Genomic DNA, 19,881 nt, shown 5'->3' with positions numbered 1-19,881 from the left:
TCTATAATAGTAATACTCTTTAAAGATGTAAGTACCATACTGTGGGAGAGTTTCAATGAATGAGACCTATTAGCTGGCTCCCTGCACAAACACTTCCACTTTGCAATGGGGCTCCCTGCTCCCAGCTACTCCCCCTGTGTTGCCCCCAAAATTGTCTCAGGGGTGGGGGGCTGTGCTAGGGGGGAAAGAGGATCATTCTGCCTGGCAAGCTGAAATATTTGCCCTTTCAGAATTATCACCTTAACACAATGTTGAAATCCTCCCCATGGAAAACTTGCCTTTGTTTATTAGCAACAGAAAAGTAAATCCCTGCGACGGGGTGAACTCCCATTGCTCGGTCCCTGCTCCTGCCAACCTAGCAGTTCGAAAGCACCTCAAAGTGCAAGTAGATAAATAGGTACCTCTCCTGCGGGAAGGTAAACGGCATTTCAGTGCGCTGCTCTGGTTCGCCAGAAGTGGCTTAATCATGCTGGCCACATGACCTGGAAGCTGTACGCCGGCTCCCTCGGCCAATAAAGCGAGATGAGCGCTGCAACCCCAGAGTCGTCTGCGACTGGACCTAATGGTCAGTGGTCCCTTTACCTTTACCTTTACCTTTACCTTTACCTTTACCATGCATGCAGTCTTAAAGATGTTTACAAGTGTCCGGGCTGGTGCAGGACATTTTGATTCATGAGGCAAGGAACAACCAGATGCCATTCCCTCTTTCTATGTAGTACAGAAGCTGACTGGGCTGGCAGTCATTTTTTATTTCAACAAGTGGCTCATGTAGTATCCTCTGTGGCTGAGTCTAATGATAGAGCTAGTCCTGACAGGAGTTTAAGGTCAGAGGTCTTATTTCTGCAATAGAGTTTTATTTCCTCTCCCCATGACTCCCAACTTTCTCTCACTGTCTGCAGCTGCCCCTGGACCTATGCCTCTCTTTTCATTTTATTTCCCATGTTCTTATGAAACAGACATTTGCCCCTCAGTGCTTCTATTCTCAGGCTCTTGCAAAAGCTGCCACTAGACATCAGGATGTGCACATATTTTTTTCTGCATCCCCTGTTCATTAGCGAGACATCACAGAAGTCAACTAACACATACCTGGGAATAAGGTCCATTGAACTCAGTGGGTCTGTTTCTTAGGAGATATGCATGGGGCTTGTTTTCAGTTTAAGCCCTGTTGCTTTTGCAAGACTGGTTATTTGTTTTGTTTGTTTGGTAGGATTCAGTAGGAGAATGATTGCTGCAGCATCTCCATATATTTGATGGCATCACAGCCACTGCCTGAAAAATTAATCATTGTTGGTTAGCACCAATAACTGGCTGGATCCGCTAGTGAGAGGCTAATCAGCTTGAATTCATTATCAAGGGAAATGCTGCTGTGGACTGTTTGCAAACTAGTTGTTCATTATTAATCATGTTTATCTACTATTCCTTTTACAATTTATTGTCTGTTTACCAAATATAAGCCATGCAGCACTCAAAGGCCTTTTATAGACATGGAAGTGAAAAGGTTGGGAAGAAACCCTCTTCCAAAAGTCATTACAGTTAAGTGTAAAGGACTGCCCAGCTGTTGGAATTGTTACTGACAACTGGGGTCCTCTCACTAGTCCTGTTTGTGTGCCCTGTGAAAGTTCTGTGTAGCACACTCAGTTTATGGAGTGATATTACAGCGATTACAACCATTATCTAGCAACTTGCAGGTTAAAAAAATTGTTCTGATTTTAAAAATGCTATTTTGGATGAATATGTGAAAATTCAGCAATGCATATCTCTTCCCAGCCCTTTTAATGAGAAGTAACTGTGGTTTGTATCCAGTTGTATCCCTCTGCTGATGGAAAACTTCCAATAGTGGAAGGATGTAATTCGATAGTATCTTCCATTCTTTAGATCTGTGTGAGATTTCCCACCATTCCCCTCCTGCATCTTTCATCCCCTAACCTTCAGTTAAAAAACTTTATGCATTCAGTTTCTTAACCAACATGATCTGCTATGCTGTGGTGATAAAGCTTAGGCCTTAACCATTCTGTAGGAAATAAAGGACACAGACAGTCCATTAAATATTCATCTGCTATTTAGAATTGAGAAATGCATATAAGGTGCTACATACTTGTCTAGACCTCTGGTTTTCAACTGATAGGTCGGGACACCCACTTCAAGGTCACAGCCTGATCTAAGGTGGGTCACAATGGCAGCACTTCCACACAAAAAATGCATGCTTAAAAATTAAGAACTGGGTCTCCAAGTGCATGTTTGGGTTAAAGGTGGATGGAAAGGTTGAAGAGTCCTGCTCCAGAGGCCCTCCAGGCATGTGGTATCACATGGACTCACTGTAATGCTTCAGTGTGTACCCCTCCACCACTTCTTTCTCAACTCAGTGCTGACCCAGACCCTGGTGATCTTCTCCACTCCTCCATGTTTTGTGGAAACTAAGGGCTTGTTCACACTTACCTTTTGCCCTGCACTTTAAAGCTCTGTGTCCAACTGTTTGGTTTCACTTTTTCATTTTTTGCCCCCTGCCCCAGGAAAACCCATCCTTTAATGCTAAATCATAACAAACAGCAAGTTGGGTTTTCTGCTGATTGCTGTTTGCTCCAATTCAGCAGTAAAGAGTGGGTTTCTCGGGGGGAAGCGCTGGGCACAAAAGAACATCTGGATGAGCCCTAAGTGCAGCTGGTGAAGCACCTGATTTTGTCACAAAGTAGATCAATGCATGCCTGGGCAAAACAGGGTCCCATTTTAGCCTTTAGCTTTAGCGAGATGAGAAAGTTGCCTTGCCTGTCATTTGCACCAGTGCGAGCCTGGTAGGTTATGAATTGGATAGGAACCTTCCTACCAGAAATCAAGCCATATAGGACCTGATAAAAAGAGCATTTCAAACATCTCCTTCCATTTAATAAGTTCACATTCAGAACCAATGGTTTTTTTTAATTTTTTATTTACAAATTCTTTGCTCGTTAGAAAGCCTGCATGTAAGCAGAAACCATGTACTGATTTTGTTTTCCTTTGGTTTCAGATTAAAGATATGGGGGGAAAGCCATCAGAAGGCATGTCTGCTGTGAGGTGTGAACTGGATTTGGGTGACCTGTTTCTTTGCTGCTCTAATTCCATGCTTTGACAGAAGCCGTTAACACAGGCTCAGCCAGAGCTTGGGCCTCATCAGTGTGTTTCAAATGAAAGCTGTACTATATGGCAATTATGCTTGCTATGGCTGCACCCAGTGAGAGTGTAAAGGTAGGAAGTAGTAGGAAGAGTCTATTATCACTAAGCAGTGACCAAAGAAGAGGAGAACTTTAGCAGTAGGAAATGCAAGGTGATGGTGGAGGCAGGGAAGTCAAATGGTGCAGATACGCAGCTGGTGAATGGTTAGGAACAACCACTGCAGCAGTTCCCACTGAGCACTCTGAAGCAGCCACATCACACACTTCTATACAACGCTGAATTCAGTTGGCTCCTTGCAGCTGCTTCTCTCCTCTCAGGGAAAGGGTGCTGTGTTTTCTCCACGTTTTGTAAAGCGTTTGGACAAGATGCCTTCAGTGGGTCACTTTCCCAAGTGGGTCAGTCAATCGCCGTTTCCCTCTGGTCCCGATCCATTGTGCTCTCCAGAAGGAGAGGGAGTCTGCAGCTCTTGACAAGTGTTTAGCAAGTGTTTAGTGTTTAGCAATTCATGTCTCCCATGCCAGATTCCCCCTGTTTCATGTGGCACACACAGTTTTGATGTTGCTGCAGCAAACATGATTGCCATGCAAACTGTGAAGAGTCTCAGAGAGACAGCTGCACTAGTGAGGTATTCTGGTTCAGTCTTGTAAGCTACCCAGAGTGGCTGGGGAAACCCAGCCAGATGGGCAGGGTATCAGTAGTAGTAGTAGTAGTAGTAGTAGTAGTAGTAGTAGTAGTATAGCAGTAATACAGTTCATGAATCCACCATGCAAGCCCGAATGGCATTAGAAATGCTTCCTTCAGAGTGGCCCAAGATTGAAATGTGGTCGAAGGGGAGTGACCTTATGTGAAGGATGGGAAACCATTTTGGTATCAGTGAACTGCAACTCCCATAATCCTTGACTTTTGGCCATGTTGGCTGGGGCTCATGAGAGTTGACAGGGGAGGGGAACCTGTGTCCCTCCACACAGAACTTACTGGGTTTTAACTCCAGTCATTCCTGACAACTTGGTTGGGGCCAGTGGGAGTTGGAGTCTCCAACAACATCCGAAAGCCAGCCCCCCCCGCCTTACCCCACCAAAATAATGTTCTAAAGAAGGAAATGCAAGCTTGTCATATTGCTTATACATGTTCCTTATTTTATTCTTATTCCTGTAATGTGTCGTGCTTTTAAACTGATTAACTGAAGATAATTCTGAGAGTATTAATAAAGGAAAGAGTACCCCTTCCATCTGAATAACAATTCACATAATTCATTGGGAAAGTCATCTGTAAAACCTCACATGAGTGGAGACTTCTACACAGTCTGCTTATTACAAATGTTGTTTCTGTTGAACACTCTTTGGAAGGGAAAATACGTCTTTTAAATTACAACCTCTGTTAAAGCCTGTGATTAATGAATTAATCAATTGCAATAATTAATTCCATTTTTTCTCTTATCCTAATTATTGTTGTGTTGCAGTCCACTGCCCACCTCTAGGGATCAGAGCCTCCATCATTCTGCAGAAAGTGGCGGGTGGGGTGGGTGGAATCCCGGATAGTTCAGATCTGTAGCCATTAGACCATAATGTTTTTTCTTTCTTTGCATTGTGCAAGGAGTAGAAACAGTCTACACTGTGCTTACCTAAAAGGAGCAGGGAACAACTCACTTGGTTTACATGGTTGCTGATGCTCGTTCGGTTCTACTCCTTGGCTGCAAGGAAAATGGGAAATATATGGAAAGAAACTTACCATTTTGCATGAGACTGGACAGATCTATTCGGCTTACTTAGGACTTGGAACACTGTAAAGTTTATGGGAAAACTAAATCTTCATTGTTGAGTTTAACTCCACTTTGGAGATCTGGCATTGTACCCAGTGCTGGTGTTCCAGCCACATAGCAGACTTCGACTTGCACTTCAAAACTTTCCCCTCCTCTCACCTGTGCAACCTCAGAATCTGCTTTAGAGGGCTGAGGAACCTTGTGGAGTAGATTTTGGGGGTGCAGAAGGAGGGGAGGAAAAGGGGCTGTGCAGTTGGATTTGACTGGACTAGATTGGATACAACCAATGGATTCCAGGTCAGGAGGATGTAAGGAATTACAATATGCTATTCAGGCGTTCTGTTAAAGTTTGGGTGAATAATATGAGGATGTCCCTGTTGGCTTCACCCTCAACATTTCCATGTTTAGAGGAAATCCTCCCCACATTTGGGAACCCTACACAGTCCTTTAATTGACAAAGCCAGACCAAACCTGGGAACTTTAGCATACAAGTATGTGCTGTGCCATGGAACCGGCAAATGTTCATAAACTGTGCTGAGCTGGGATTTATCCAAAATGTTCCTACAGTTTCTCTACCCTCCCAGATGAAATATTTAAGATATAATGGGATCCATTTCACCCTCCCAAAGACATATTCACCCTGTCTTGTTCATAGAGCATTCTATTTAAATTGCTAGCAAAAGTAAGCCAGCACACAAAGGAATAGATAGAATTTGAGGAGGGAGGACACTGGAAATCATAATGCAGGTTTGTGTTTCCTACCAATGTTAGAAATTCTATTCTGATTTGTTGAAGGGAGGTCTCTTTCAAATCAGCAGATGTCAGGCTTGCACAGTTAGTAACTCAAGCCAAATGCAGCCATGTATGGTGGCTCACCAGGATCACAGTGAACCTCCTGTTCTGCTGCCTGCCTATATAAGAAAAGATTAAGGGAAGATATGGTAGCAGTCTCTCCAGAAATGTGAAGGGATGTCAGGCAGAAGATGTTCTCATTGCCCCACTAGAACCAGTGGGTGGCAGTTTGCAGGGAAACAACACTCTTGGCTGTTAGGAAAACCCTGCTAATTGTAAGAGTTGTGCAAACCATGCCCTTCACTGGATGTATTTAAGCAGGAGGTAGCCCACTGCCAGAGATACACTGAAGGTTCTGTATTGAGCAGGAGTTGCACCAGGTGACCTTCAAGGTCCCTTTCACCTCTGTTGACTGCAAAACAGAGTAGATTGTCAAGGACCTGGTGGGCTATGCTCAGCTTGGTCAGTCACAAGTTGTGCAGGTCTGATACAGTTGCATAACAGTTGCATAACAATTGTTGTTCAGCATCCTGTTTGGACAGATGTTTGGGCAGATGCCTTGCTGAGAATCACAAGCATCAGAGCTTACTAGCCACCCCCTGCTGTACGTCCTCAGCATGGAGCCATTGTGATGCCCCTGAACTCTGAGATTTTATTATTTTTCATAAAAAAGTAATCATACAACTCTGGAACTTATCCAGTGCCTTCTGAAAAACATAGTGTTTGCCTAATATAGCCAATAGGAAATTGTTCTTTCTGGAGTAGTATCATGAAGGAGAGCAATGTTTAGCACCCTTGACTAAGGTTTCCATCCCCCCTCAGCCATCCCATCCCACTGAGTTTCTTAGATAGAATTACCCACACAAATCATTTTATTTCTCCTAGAAAGGAAAAGGGCATCATTGCATTGTCTCAAGGGGTTAAATGTACAGGGATACTGTAATCTGTGATTAATTGGTAGTATTTCTGGCTGGCAAGACTATCATAAAAATTAAGAGATAGATGAAGCCCCCTTTAAAAAGAGATTGCATGCCTCCAGTGAAATATCTGATGCTTTCTTTCGCTTTATTCACTTTCTGTCATGATGAAATCAAGTTTCCTTTCAGATTCATTAATTCTTTGGACCTGGATGTCAACATCACTCTTGGCAATGAGGATTTTGTCAGTATTAACAAAAGTTACGGTGTTTCAAGCTACAGGACCCTGGCAAGGGGAAGGTAAGATGCTGTCAACATTTCCATGCTCCGAGCTAGCACCCATTTCCCTTTGGGGGCTCTCTGTGATATCTCTGGGTCAGTTCACTAGAAATTTGGCTCTTTCTTATTATTATAAGGTATGGTTCTGGTCTAGTTTCCCCATGTATATCTTCCAAATACCTTCCCATCCAAATAATCAGATGAAGAGAAGTACACAGCGGGGTTGTTCTGGGCTAGGCAATTCACTGGATAGCCTACACTCCAAGAAACAAACAACAACAAAGCTCCACTGAGTTTAAGAATGAAGCTCACATAGAGCTTTCCCAGCCTGAAATGACTGCATGGAATATCCATAAGTGATCATGTAGATGTATGATGGGATTAAGAACTACCAGTCCAAGGCAGGCATCACAGTTTCCCACATAGTCCATAACAAGGAAATTCAGCAGTGTTAGAACTGACAGCTCTGATCCTCTCTTGACAGCAAGGAAGGACCATGTGGTACAGCTCATGCTCTGCAGGCAGAAAGTCCAAGGTTCAGCTCCTGGCATTTGCAGTTTAGAAGTTCAGGTAACAGGTAATGTGAAGGACCTCTGCAGGAAACCATAGAAAGTCATTGCCAGAGTGAACAATACCGGGCCTGATAAACAAATGATGTGTATTAATCCTTCTAGTGTGGCTAGCAGGAGTCCTCCAAGCTCTCACACGGGTCTTTAACAGCTTTGCTCTCAGAGATCTTTTAACAGGAGGTTCCCAGGATTGAACCTGTGACCTTTTGCCTACAAGGCAGATGTTCTTCCACTAAGCTGTGGTCTCTTTTTAAGAAATGCATGTTCATTGTGCATCTTATCTTGCTCCTGAGTAAATTAGTATGTGTGAAAAAGATGAGTACAAAAAGTTATTCTTCTTCCAGTCCTTATAGTTGGTAAGCCTTGCTGAAATTAGTAAAACCAAACCAGGCATCTGGCAAATCCGTATTGCTTCTCTGCAATTTTGCCTACCTGCACATGCAGAACAGGGTCTAAGATGTTTTTTCTTCTTCTTCTTCTTCTTCTTCTTCTTCTTCTTCTTCTTCTTCTTCTTCTTCTCCTCCTCCTCCTCCTCCTCCTCCTCCTCCTCCTCCTCCTCCTCCTCCTCCTCCTCCTCCTCCTCTGTCTTTAAAGAAAACCAGAGCTGGAAAATAAATAAATAAAAGTTTCAACAATTCTGGCAATTTACTGTACAATGCAAAATAAATGCACAATTGTTTTTGATCAGTGCCCTTCTTCAGCTGTCCCTAAAACAATAGCTGTGAATATTAAAATGCTAATACACACTGTACTTAACACAGAACCAGAAACATGGGTTATACAATGCCCTCAATCAGCTTGAAGGATCTTGTTAATGGCTACACCCTGTGCTTTTCAGTCATGAGTGGCTAACCAGGAACTATTGTGTTCCCTCTTTGTCATATCAAGATACAACAATGTCAAATGCAGAGTGGGAGCAGAAGAATTCATCCTGCACCTGGGCCTTCTCGATTTTGGAGCGGCATATACAGTTGTTATAACAAACGTAAGTTGCCCTTTGACTCTTGCATGCCATTTCCAGCCAAAGTTCAGCCACTGAAGTCAAGGCTAAGCCACAAGTCTCCCACATTGACTTCAGTGGGTGTCTGGCTGAAATCCTATGTGAATTTATTAGGGACGCGGGTGGCGCTATGGTCTAAACCACTGAGCCTAGGGCTTGCTGATCGGAAGGTCAGCAGCTCGAATCCTCACGATGGAGCGAGCTCCCATTGTTCGGTCCCAGCTCCTGCCAACCTAGCAGTTCGAAAGCACATCAAAGTGCAAATAGATAAATAGGTACCACTCCGGTGGGAAGGTAAATGGCATTTCCGTGTGCTGCTCTGGTTTTGCCAGAAGCAGCTTTACCTTTACCTTTTTAATCCCTACTGAACAGAGTGAGATTTACTTCTGAGTAGTCATGCATGGATTGCAGGTCTGGCATAGTCCTCGGCAGGGTGCAGCAAATGCTGCCCACAGATGCCAATGACAAAACTTTTTTTAAAAGGCCCTGTGCACATCAGGCAGCTGCAGCCTCTACTTAATTTCCTCAGACACCTCTGGATCATGACATAGGACCCAGAGGCATTCTGGGAAAATTAAGATGGTGGCAGCTGCCTCAGTGTAGAAGAATTATCCTTTGTCTACCCAGAAACAAGCCCCATTGAACACTTTGTTACTTCCTTCTGAATAAATATGCATAGAATTTGTGATAAACACACTGATGAACTGATGAATGATTGAACAGACATATGAATGGATAGACACAGCCCAGCAGAAATTAAATTTTTGCTTTTAATTCTTGAGGGTCTGACATAGATTGTCCAGTTTTTTGTTTTTGTTTTGTTACTGAATATTTAATACTTCACTATTTGTTATCCATAGCCCTATCAACTGTTTCTTGGGACACAATATGAGACTGGCCAATCAGGAGCAGGAATTTCCAATACTCATTTATTCATCCCATGTCCACAATGGAAATCAATCCAGCAAAATTCAATTTGTATCCACTATTGTTCTTGCTTTCATTTCAAAAATGATTTATTGATTAACACCGCGCGCACACACACACACACACACACATGCATTTGCACTGGATTTTATCTCATTGAGAAGAATGGGGTGGAATAACATAGTGACAACATAACTTATACAACTTAATTATGTAAATTACGTTGGTTATGTAATTTTACTGCAGCAGAGAGTGAGACAAATGACAGTTTTTGACAGAAGTTGAACTGCAGCAGAATGGAAACAGTGCTGCATGCAGTGAATACAGGGAGGAACAGAAAGCAATGCTTTCTTTCATCTCTACTGTGAACAAAAATAGATGCCAGGGAACTGTCATCGGAAGAACAGGTGGTGGAGGGGCTCCCAGAGGTTGAGAGAGACTTATCAGCGGAGGAGGGAACCAGCAGGGGGCGAGAAAGAGCTCCAAGGGAAGGCGAGTCAGAAGATTGGCTCAGAGACAATTCCAGCGAGAACAGCGAGGAGGTTTCAGGACCTCCATTAGGGACACCCACTCCTCGCCGGAAATTGTCACGTAGAGAGTCCAGAAGACGTGTTTCCGTTAAGGAGCTGTTATGCTGGAAGAAATTCCGTAAACGCCCACTGTCGGATTCTGCCAGCGACTGACGGAGCCATGCTTATGGGCGCTCCGTTACAGACAGTGGTTTGTGGACTTAGCCAAACACTGAGGGATTAGGAACTTTACGCACAAGCAGCTCAACATCCCATCACAATAGACAAGTAAAATTTATCACACATTCCAAGCAATGAAGTATACACATATGTATTCATAATTTCTATTGTGTGAATTAGTCTTTATCTGCAAGTAGTTATGTTCTGGATTGGTAGAGTTGGTAGATGTGAAAGACCTGAAGTAAATGTAATTGTATTATACTGAGGAGTGTGTATTGTGCATTTATGTATTGCAGTCAGAATAATGTGGGATCTAGATTTATAACAGTATGAACAATCAAGAGTTTAGCAGTATGCATCAGGATGGTAAAGAACTGCCACTGATAGCACTCAAGTCAATCTGGCCTGTTTTGAATTTTCTGCTGGCAGTATCTCTTCTCATTATATACCTATTCTTCTTATTATTGACCAAGTGACTGATCTTCTCCAATCTAGCTGTTGCAATTAACAGTATGCTTTGTTCAGCTTCCAGATCTATTATGCTTTGTGGCATATGCATAAAGAAGCTAAATTATGCATATGGTGCTGCAATATGGCTGAACTGCAGTATGTAAATAGCTAGGATCATTATCTTCTATGCCCAATCTTTTGTCAACATCAAACTTCTTTTGAAGGTGTTTGTGACATTTCTCCATAGTCCAATGAGTAATGCACACAATTACTGCTCACCCCTTTTAGCCTTCTAAAACAGGCCTTCTTGTTGTCTTTCCCTTTATGGTGATTAAATGCATCTCATAAACAAATCCAGCACCTACCCTGTAAAAGCAGAGTTTGCCGATGCTTTTAATGTGATTTTATTTCAGTCAACTGGCAGAGTTCACAGTTGTTTAGTGGGCCCAGGAGGAGAATGCTGCTTCAGTCTTCAAAAGAAAACCTTTCCTCTCCACACACACACCAACATAGATTCTGCATTAACATCACCTAATCATCATGACTTGTTTTCCTCCTAACTTAGACTTCTACAAAGTCCCTCCAAGCATGGAAGACAGAAGACATCTCAGCCAATAACGTCCATATTTCATGGCAGATTCCACAGTACCTGTTAATATCAGCTGGAGAAGTGATGTTTTCCATTACAGGCATTGCCTTCTCTTACTCCCAGGTAATGTATGTAGAGCACAAAGAAGAAAATCGGAAATCTGATGTGCTTAATGAGGAGAAGGGCAGGATAGAAAGCTGCACTTTGCCAGGTCTTCCAAAGGCTGAGAGAACAGAGAACAAGTTGCAAGTTTGGTGTAGACTTGCACCACGATTCCTGACCAAATTTACTGTGAATTTACTTGCAAGTAAAGTGTGCCTTGGACTGCAGTCCTGATCTAATAATATGTACATCTCTCTATTCTCCGTCTCGTGTGGACATTATGATTGAATGCAGTGACCAGAAGATCTGGCACAATAAGAACATAAGATGTGCCCTGCTGCATCAGTCCAAAGGTGCATCGAGCTCAGCATCCTGTTCTCCCAATGGTCTGTGGGAAGCCAACAAGCATGACATGAGCATAATAGCCCTTTACAGATCATTATCCTCATCCACTGGTATACAGCGGCACACTGCCTCAGAGACTGAAAGTAGTATATAGCCATTTTGACTATAGCCATATGAACTTGTCCCATATAACAGCCATCCAAGTTGGTTGCCATCACTACATCCCGCCATAACAAATTTCATAATTCTATTATAAACTAGGTCAAATGGGTAGAAACCACGGCCCACACAATTACTATGGAAGCAATTACCCTTCTGTATTAAAGGTTCCAGGAGTAAATGGAAACATTAGCTTTGGCTATCACAATATAATATTGATGTTTTAAAATTTATTAGGTTGATGGGGGGAAACTAGTGTATAAAGTAATCCTGAGTAATCCTTTTAAAACTTAAGGTCTAGAAACATATTAGGTTTATAGCAATATGGGACAGAATATAATCGGGAGCAGTGTTAGCTTGAGTCATGTGCGCTCTCTCTCTCTCTCTCTCTCTTGTTTCTTTTGTATTGTGCTGACAGATTAGTTCTTATTTGTGTGCAATGAGGAGGGGCCATTGTTCAGTAGCAGAGCACATGCCTTGCATGCAGAAGGCCTCCTGGTCTATCCAATTTTTTTAAAAATTTTTTTTAAGGATCAGATTGCTGGTGATAAGGGAAAATCCCTGCCTGACACCCTGGAGAGATTCTGTCAGTCAGAGCAAAAACACTAAGATAAGCAAACCTGGTATAAGGCAGCTTCCTATGCTGCTTCCCTCAAACATCCAAGAAAACCACAGGGCATTTCAACAGCCACATTGATTTCAAAGGCTATGTGGTATTTCTCCACTCTCCTATATTCCTGAAGTCTCTTCTTGGGGCCCCTGGGAGAATACAGAGATAACCCACACATGACACAGGAAGGTAGGATGACGCTTGCATGAGAGCTGCTGGAGGGCAGAGGAAGTATGTGCTGGTTCTCAGAATCCCCTTGATATACCTCAGTGCCATTTTCTGCCATGCCTCAGGGTTGATTGATTTACACACACATAAATGCTCATCGCTCGATGGCCACAGCATCAGATTGTGATGGTCAGATGTGAATGAGCCATTACATATCAGACACCTTGGCAGAGACTTCCAGATCACTTCACATTACCTCAGAATGATATAGCGTTATTCAACTGAGTCAGTTCACACATCAGTCTGCAAGTCACTGGGCCACTCCAAAGCATTTTGGTACCTGAGGTAAATGGTGTGCTGCCATCCCCACCCTCTACCATTACATGTACAGATGCTGATTGGAGTGGCATATCACCACCACCACCACCATTTATTATTAAGGGAATTTAACTTTAACTCTGGCAACGAGACAGATGTCCTTTACTGCACATGAGGGCAGCAAACTAACTTAAGGACTGAAGGTCAGGCCACATGGTGTCCTCCAATGCCTCACCACCATTCCCTTTCTGCATCTTCTGCTGGAAGCGGCCACCTCATTCTGCCTGATGGTAGAGGCCGGTCCTGGCGAATCATCAGGTGTTGAACCAAGTAACTAAGGAATACATACTGATTTGTAACTGGCCCGCAGAGCCATAAGGTGATTTGCTTACTCCATCGCGAAACAGGAAAGTGGTTGAGCGCAGTCTGCAGCATAGTACTCAGTGAGGATGCTGAGGAAATTTCTCAGTGTTTGAGAATGGACTAATCTTCCTGGTTTTCTTTTCTTTTTTTTCAGGCTCCTGCCAGCATGAAGTCAGTGCTGCAGGCTGGCTGGCTGTTAACCGTGGCCTTTGGAAATGCGATTGTGCTTGTTGTTGCCCAGGCTGCACCAATGGAACAGGTATGGGATAGAATACATTAACCATGGCACTAAGGCTGGAGTTGTGAGTAACACTCCACAGGACATTCTGATCTGCTTTCAGTACATTTGGCAGCCATTCTTGCAGAACAAGGGTGGGGAAACTAGTGGCTTTTCATATGTTGTTGGGACTCCAAATCCCATCAGCCTCAGTCAACATAGCGAATTGGCAGGGATGATTGGAGTTCTCAGGTATGTTTTCTATGCTCAGGTGCAATCCCTGTCCTGTCCAGTAAAAAGGATTAGGTAGGGGGTGATGGGAAAGGCATTTTCTTTGCATTAGACCCTAGGGAGTTAAAGAAGAGTGTTATGTACTGAGTTGAATAGGATCCAAACTGCAGCAGTCTGATTGGTCCTAGAACAATAGGATCCAAAAGGCAGCAGTCTGATTGGTCCTAGAATAATAGGATTCAGAATGCAGCAGTCTGATTGGTCCTAGAACAATGCAGCAGTATGATTGGTTGGCAGGAACCACCCAATCATGCTCCAGATAAAAGTGAATCCACAACCTGATTGGCTTACAGTAGAATTCCGGAATTAGCCAATCATGTGCAGCCCATTGTGTAAATAATGTATATAAAGCAGATACTTTGAGGGGACATTCATTCATTCCTCCTCACCACTATGAGCTGAATAAAGAGCATGAAATCACTTTGCGACTCTGAGTATATTTCAAAGAGAGTACAGGATAAGATGGAAATGGCAGTCACTCACCTATTTATTTCCTAGACCTGGTTTTACTGTTGATTAACCTGGCAATCCCCAATATAGTGAGAAGTAATCCGCTTAACCACAGTTGCACCTGATTGTCCAGTTCACACATTACATTTGTTTACACCAGGGATGGGGATCTGTGTCCCTCCAAATGTCATTGGAATCCAGTTCCCATTTGGCCTACCAACCATGGTGAACAATCAGGTATTATGGGAGTTATATTCCAGCAGCATCTGGAGGGCCACAGGTTCCCATCCCTGAAACATGAATGCATACCCAGAGACCCAGGACTTTCTTCATGCAAAGAAAGACATCCTTCCGTTGAGGCAAGAATGCATGTTGTGTTGAAGAGGAATGTTCTAAAATGGACCATCCTTCCTAACTATCACTTCAACCTCTGTAAAGGACACAGCATCTTAGTATAACGGACATTTTCTCTGTTAGTGTGGCACGTAAGTTAGTGGACATGAGAAGGTGTGGTTTCAGAATAGGCAAAGCTAGTGCTCTTTTTTGTGATGGTACTCCCTGGTATGGATTACCCTAATGGATGGTATTCACCAGTACAGAGTATTATCTCTTTTTTCTTTTTTTGTTGCCATGATAGTCATTTTGTGCTGCAACCATGATGATCAAGATATGACCACCGGCAATCATTTTTTAAACCAAAAAAAAAAAAAGCACTGGGTACAACCAGTGGAAACCAAATCCTCCTTCCAAGTGCTAATTTAAAATGCTCAGAGAGACTTATAACCTAGATTGTTGTCGACAGTTTAATGTGTATGATTAGGACACTTGCCTACCAATGGCCCCAGTATATAGCCCAGAAGTAATGAATGCGGAAATAAGTAACTTGTACAAAGGGGAAGAGATACATCACAAAAAAATAACTGATTAACCTACATAATGGAGAGAAAGGCCACTGAGCAAATGAGCAATTAACTAATAAAGCAATAGAGCTGACACAACAAGGAGAATAGAATGCAATTAGTGTGCCATCCAATTTAGTGTCCTCCCTCACAAATTAATAACATACACACACCAAAAAAAATTAATGCCAGGGCATTTAGCTGAGCACATGTGTTGTTCCATTCTGTACCAGTAACAATAGATGTATATTGCTGGAAAATATTCACAGGAAGGACATTGGGGGGGAATAAGAAAACTAATTAAACTAGATTCATTTGACTCTACCTGTCAGCTCACATGATGCATGACCTTGCTTCTATATGACAATATCAAGTTCATGCACACTCAGGCTACAAACCATTCATTTAAAGCACCTGCCCCACCCCAAAAGTCCTGTGAATTGTAGTTCACTCCTCACAGAGCTATAATTCCCAGCACCCTTAAGAAACCACAGTTCCAAGGATCCTTTAGTGGTGTGTGTATGCTTTAAATGTGTGTATTTAGTCTCATTTTCCAGCATGAGTGTCTTTTATTGCACAGAAGAACTCCTATGTGCAATTAAGTGTTTTTAAACTTTGGACATAATGGTGGGTTGGGGGTGGGGCTACTTAGCTGGTAATGTGTATTACTGCACTTACTGCAAAATATGCTGAGCCAGCTCTGCTGCATTTTGCAGCCATCCAGCTCATTCTGCTGAGTGGGAACCTGGACTTCTGCCCCTTATGGTACATCTGCAACTACAGCCGTTCATGTTATCTCAGTCCTCTCCCAAACACACATACACACAGTGACATTTTGCTGTGGTCATGAGAACTGGTAAACTTATCGTAATTCCAATAACTCCCCTCAGAGGCCAAAATGCCAAAATTCTGCCCTTCAGGATAGCATATCCCTGTTTTTAGCCTCCCTAAGTATTCCCCAAATAAAACACAATGTGGATTTTGAAAAATTGGGTTATCAAAATTGGGTTGTCAAAATTGGGGGTTTTTCCCCATGCCACACATGCACTGAAAAGAGCAGGAGTTTAGCTATATGGTCTTCCGAAGGATTTCCATGCTCACATTCCTGAGCCATTTTGGAAACCGGAGCAAACTGGAGCTTTCCTCCAATGTAAGTATTCAGTGCAGGACCCCTAATCGAGATCAGTACTGCAATGGGGCCGCATGCAAAGGGATGACGCCATCCCTATCACCCATGTCACAGTCCCATTGAAGCTTGGTGTTTGGGGGAAGGAGGCACACCAGCTATTGGTTAAAGCAAAAAGACCAAATTGTGTCCTATAAATTGCATCTAGTTTGGCCCTGTCAGAGTGATTTGCAAAGTTCTGCTCCTCTGTCACTTCCAGGTGCCATATGCAGCTGGTAACTAGAAGTGAAATAGTTTGACTAAGCTTCTGTACAGTTGGAAGAAGATCAATATGTAAGTGTTGTTGGCAAATAAATATTATTTTTTTTGTTTTTTTCAAAACCCTCTTCTTTCTCCAGTGGCTCGAGTTTGTCCTCTTTGCTGCACTACTCTTTATCGTGTTTATTATTTTCTCCGTCATGGGATATTTTTACACCAGCATGGACCCAGAAGAACTCCTTGCCAGAGAGGACCAGCAAGGGACGTCAAACAGTAAAAATATGATTGGGCTTGTTACCAAGAAAGCAGAGCTATAAAGGCGGCTGTGGACACTGGCATGGGATTTTGTGGCCTTTCTCTTTTAACAAGATGTGGAGGAAATGGATTTATTTTTCATGATGGCATCTCACAAAATATATTATATTCAGGGGAAAGGGCAAAATAGGCTCTTTTAAAGTCGGCTGAATAAATGTGAACAAACTCCTTGGACATGAAGCATTAAAAATAGATGCAGAGTGGTTTCAAATCTGCCCATTCCTTCCAGCCCCACCAAGCAGTTGGAGTAGTTATTCTCAAATGTACACAGTGTGGTGAGTGACCATCATCTCAAACAATAGGTCGTGTGTATTTGCAAAGTTCTGAAGAAATGAATGAGTGAAACAACCTGGAGAGCACGCAAGTAATGCATAAAAAAAAATTCAAGAAATGCATCAATGGATAAAATCTAAGGGGTGTGTGTGATCAAGTATGTTATAATTCACCCTTCCTGCTCAGTTCCATTTCTGTGCCAACATGCTATTACAGGCAGACAAAAGCAATAGGTCACAATCCAGAGTGGTTTATGAAGCTTGCTTACCTATGTATCCCTGACCGAACCCCACTCTACCCCCAAGAGCCCCTCTTTCAGCAGCTCTCCTCATGGAATCTTCAACCTGATCTTTAAAACAAAACAAAGTTCTAACACTAATGTGGGAGGTGTTGGCACTGCTGTTTCTGTTGGGACCGGGAATGGTTTTCAACTAAGTTTGACTCAGTGTGTAGTCCCACTGAAATTAATGCACATGACTAAGTTAGGTTCATTATTTTCAGTTAGGTTCATTATTTTCAGTAGGTCTACTCTGAGTACAACATAGTAGAACACCACCCCAAAATGTGGCAACTGGCATTAAGGGGAAGTTGTTTTTCTCCACCTAATACTAACTACCAGGCACGATGCTAAACTGAGTCTCAGCACTCTGAGTGCTGTAGTTCCAATGAAAATCAGCACATACACCTCAGCTGTGCTTTTAAAAAATAAAAAGAAAAAAAGGTGCCATTACTCACAACGAAGTTGTTACAGTATGTGCCACACTTTTAACATCTGGAGAAAAATGGTGCTGGTACATCATACCCTTGAGCAGCCCCAGAAAAAAGCGCTACACCTCAGTGTTGGTGTTAGTGCTGTTAAAACAAATCTGGTTCCTTATCACAATATTAAAGTAATGTTTGGTTTGTTTCATAATCCAACATTTTGCAAAGCTGTGTTTCTTCGAATTATCCACTCATGGAGCATATGCCCGTAAGACTTTCCAGATAGTCTAAGACTGTGGATTGAGATATTTGTATGCTCTGCTCACTAAGCTCTAGTGACTTGGCCAGAAGAGTGCTTTGATTTTGTATGTTTTACTGTACGTGGATCAACTGATCATAGACTGTTGCTTAAGAGTATCGCTATTCAAGTAATAAGCTCTTTAAAATGTGACAATTTTTCTGAGCAGAAAACATTTCCACATAGAGAATGGCATGCAAGCCATGTGTAACTTTTTATCCATCTGTTCCTTTTATTACAGCAAATTGTCACTCACAGAGTGACTCTTGAGCGAGACCTGAATTCAGATCCCTAGTGAGTGAGTGAAGTATATTGGCTAGATTTGGGTCAGACACAGACTCTCAGTCTATCCTACCTCACAGGGTCGCTGTGATAAGCCCCATGTTAGCTGTCTTATGAGACACGGCAGGAAACAAATAACAAATAATGCTATGAAGATCCATCAACACAAATATATGGATCGTAGTGGTTATGTGGAAGTTGAGTAATAGTGATTGCTTTCAGTAGAAACGCTTGCATAGCCTCTCCAGAATTCCACTTCTGCTCTGATGTATACACAAAGCTTTTGCATTTGCAAGCTTCCCCATTCACTTCACTGAAGAAACATGATCCACATGCACAACAGATCTAAATTGAGAAGTTATTGAGGATGAAAGTATCTGGAGGATGCATCTCTAACAAGCTTCAAAACCCATAAACAATTGCTGGATCAGGATATGTTAAAAGTTGGGGCACAAGAGCACCAAGGTTTACATGATTGTGCAAAAAAAAAAAAAGAAAAAATATGTATCTTCTTATCTCTTACCGTTCTTCAGGCTCAGAGGAAGGCAGATAAGAGCATAAATGATGCTTTTGGCTCTTGTAAGAGAATTAATCAGAGATGCATCTATTTCTTTGCAATGTCGAGAAGTGCAACTTCCAGGAGGCTTGTAATATAATTGTCCAATTTCTCAGCTTGTACAAGCATGAGATATTTTGGTGCTTGAAAGTTATAGCCTCATAATTATTGGCCCAGTTCTTGCTAACCCCATCACTCCTCCCCCCACATTAACCACCCAGTGCTTCCCCTTCCTACCCCATGCAACTACTAAACACCCTTTCAACCTTCCCAATATATTTTAAGCTACTTTTCTATTCTACAGCACCACCATTTACACCTTCACCCTTGTATCCGTGCCTACCCTTCTCCCTCCTTTTGTGCAATACCCACTTACAGTCCAACCACCCCCATGGAAACCCCCTGCATCTTCCTCTTCCCATGCATTGCAACTACTCAGCACCCTTTTCATCTCCTACTCAACTATGAAACCACCATTCCCTCCTATTCAGCACTCCCTTTTGTACCGTTGCTTTCATCTTCACCCTTATTTCCATGCTTCCTACGCCGTCTTTTTTGCAATTCTAATTTTCACCATCAGCCCTTTCCCCTGCCTCCTCCTTCCTTTTTTCAACTCTCCCTTGCATCCAGACCAGCCCCATCTCCATGCCACTGCCTCTGTCCTATTCTTCAGCCCCCTTTTCACACACACCACATGATGATGTATGTGACTGTATCTTTGAGATGAATAGAATCTTAAGAGAAGGAGTCAGTTTGTTCAGCTAGAGGTTAAGTTCAACTGATGGAAGTTCTTAGCTCTATTTTTCTAGAAATAGTGGTGCTGGAACTCACCATGAACACCTCCCTTTTTCCTTTATAAAGGCAATGGCGCCCACCAGAGAGGTGCTGGAACTCAGTTCTGATGAGTTTCAGCTGAAACAAACAAACAACCATTCTCTTTAAGGTCCATTCAGAGCTGCTTCTTTAAATGGCAATCCACTTAAAGCCTGAGTTGATGTTTGCTCCGACTGTGCAATAAAGAGTGGGTTTTC

The 19,881-nt window shown here is 42.6% G+C and overlaps 1 protein-coding gene across 3 annotated transcripts in view; it reads left to right on the top strand.

Moving 5' to 3' along the window:
• Window positions 1–18,196, top strand: part of SLC15A2 (solute carrier family 15 member 2) — a 77,023-nt gene extending 58,827 nt beyond the window's left edge. For all 3 annotated transcript variants that reach the window (XM_083585096.1, XM_083585097.1, XM_083585095.1), the window contains 6 exons: window positions 3,002–3,048; window positions 6,805–6,915; window positions 8,352–8,448; window positions 11,095–11,241; window positions 13,338–13,442; window positions 16,565–18,196. In XM_083585096.1, coding sequence (XP_083441222.1) covers window positions 3,002–3,048; window positions 6,805–6,915; window positions 8,352–8,448; window positions 11,095–11,241; window positions 13,338–13,442; window positions 16,565–16,741 — 684 coding nt within the window. In that variant the 3' untranslated portion in view covers window positions 16,742–18,196. The remainder of the gene's footprint in view (window positions 1–3,001; window positions 3,049–6,804; window positions 6,916–8,351; window positions 8,449–11,094; window positions 11,242–13,337; window positions 13,443–16,564) is intronic.
• The last annotated feature ends 1,685 nt before the right edge of the window (window positions 18,197–19,881 follow it).

This window comes from Podarcis filfolensis (genome assembly GCF_964270895.1).
Source record: "Podarcis filfolensis genome assembly, chromosome: 1".
Classification (NCBI taxonomy): domain Eukaryota; kingdom Metazoa; phylum Chordata; class Lepidosauria; order Squamata; family Lacertidae; genus Podarcis; species Podarcis filfolensis.
Note: the sequence above shows the minus strand (reverse complement) of the source record. Positions and strands in the feature narration are given on the sequence as shown.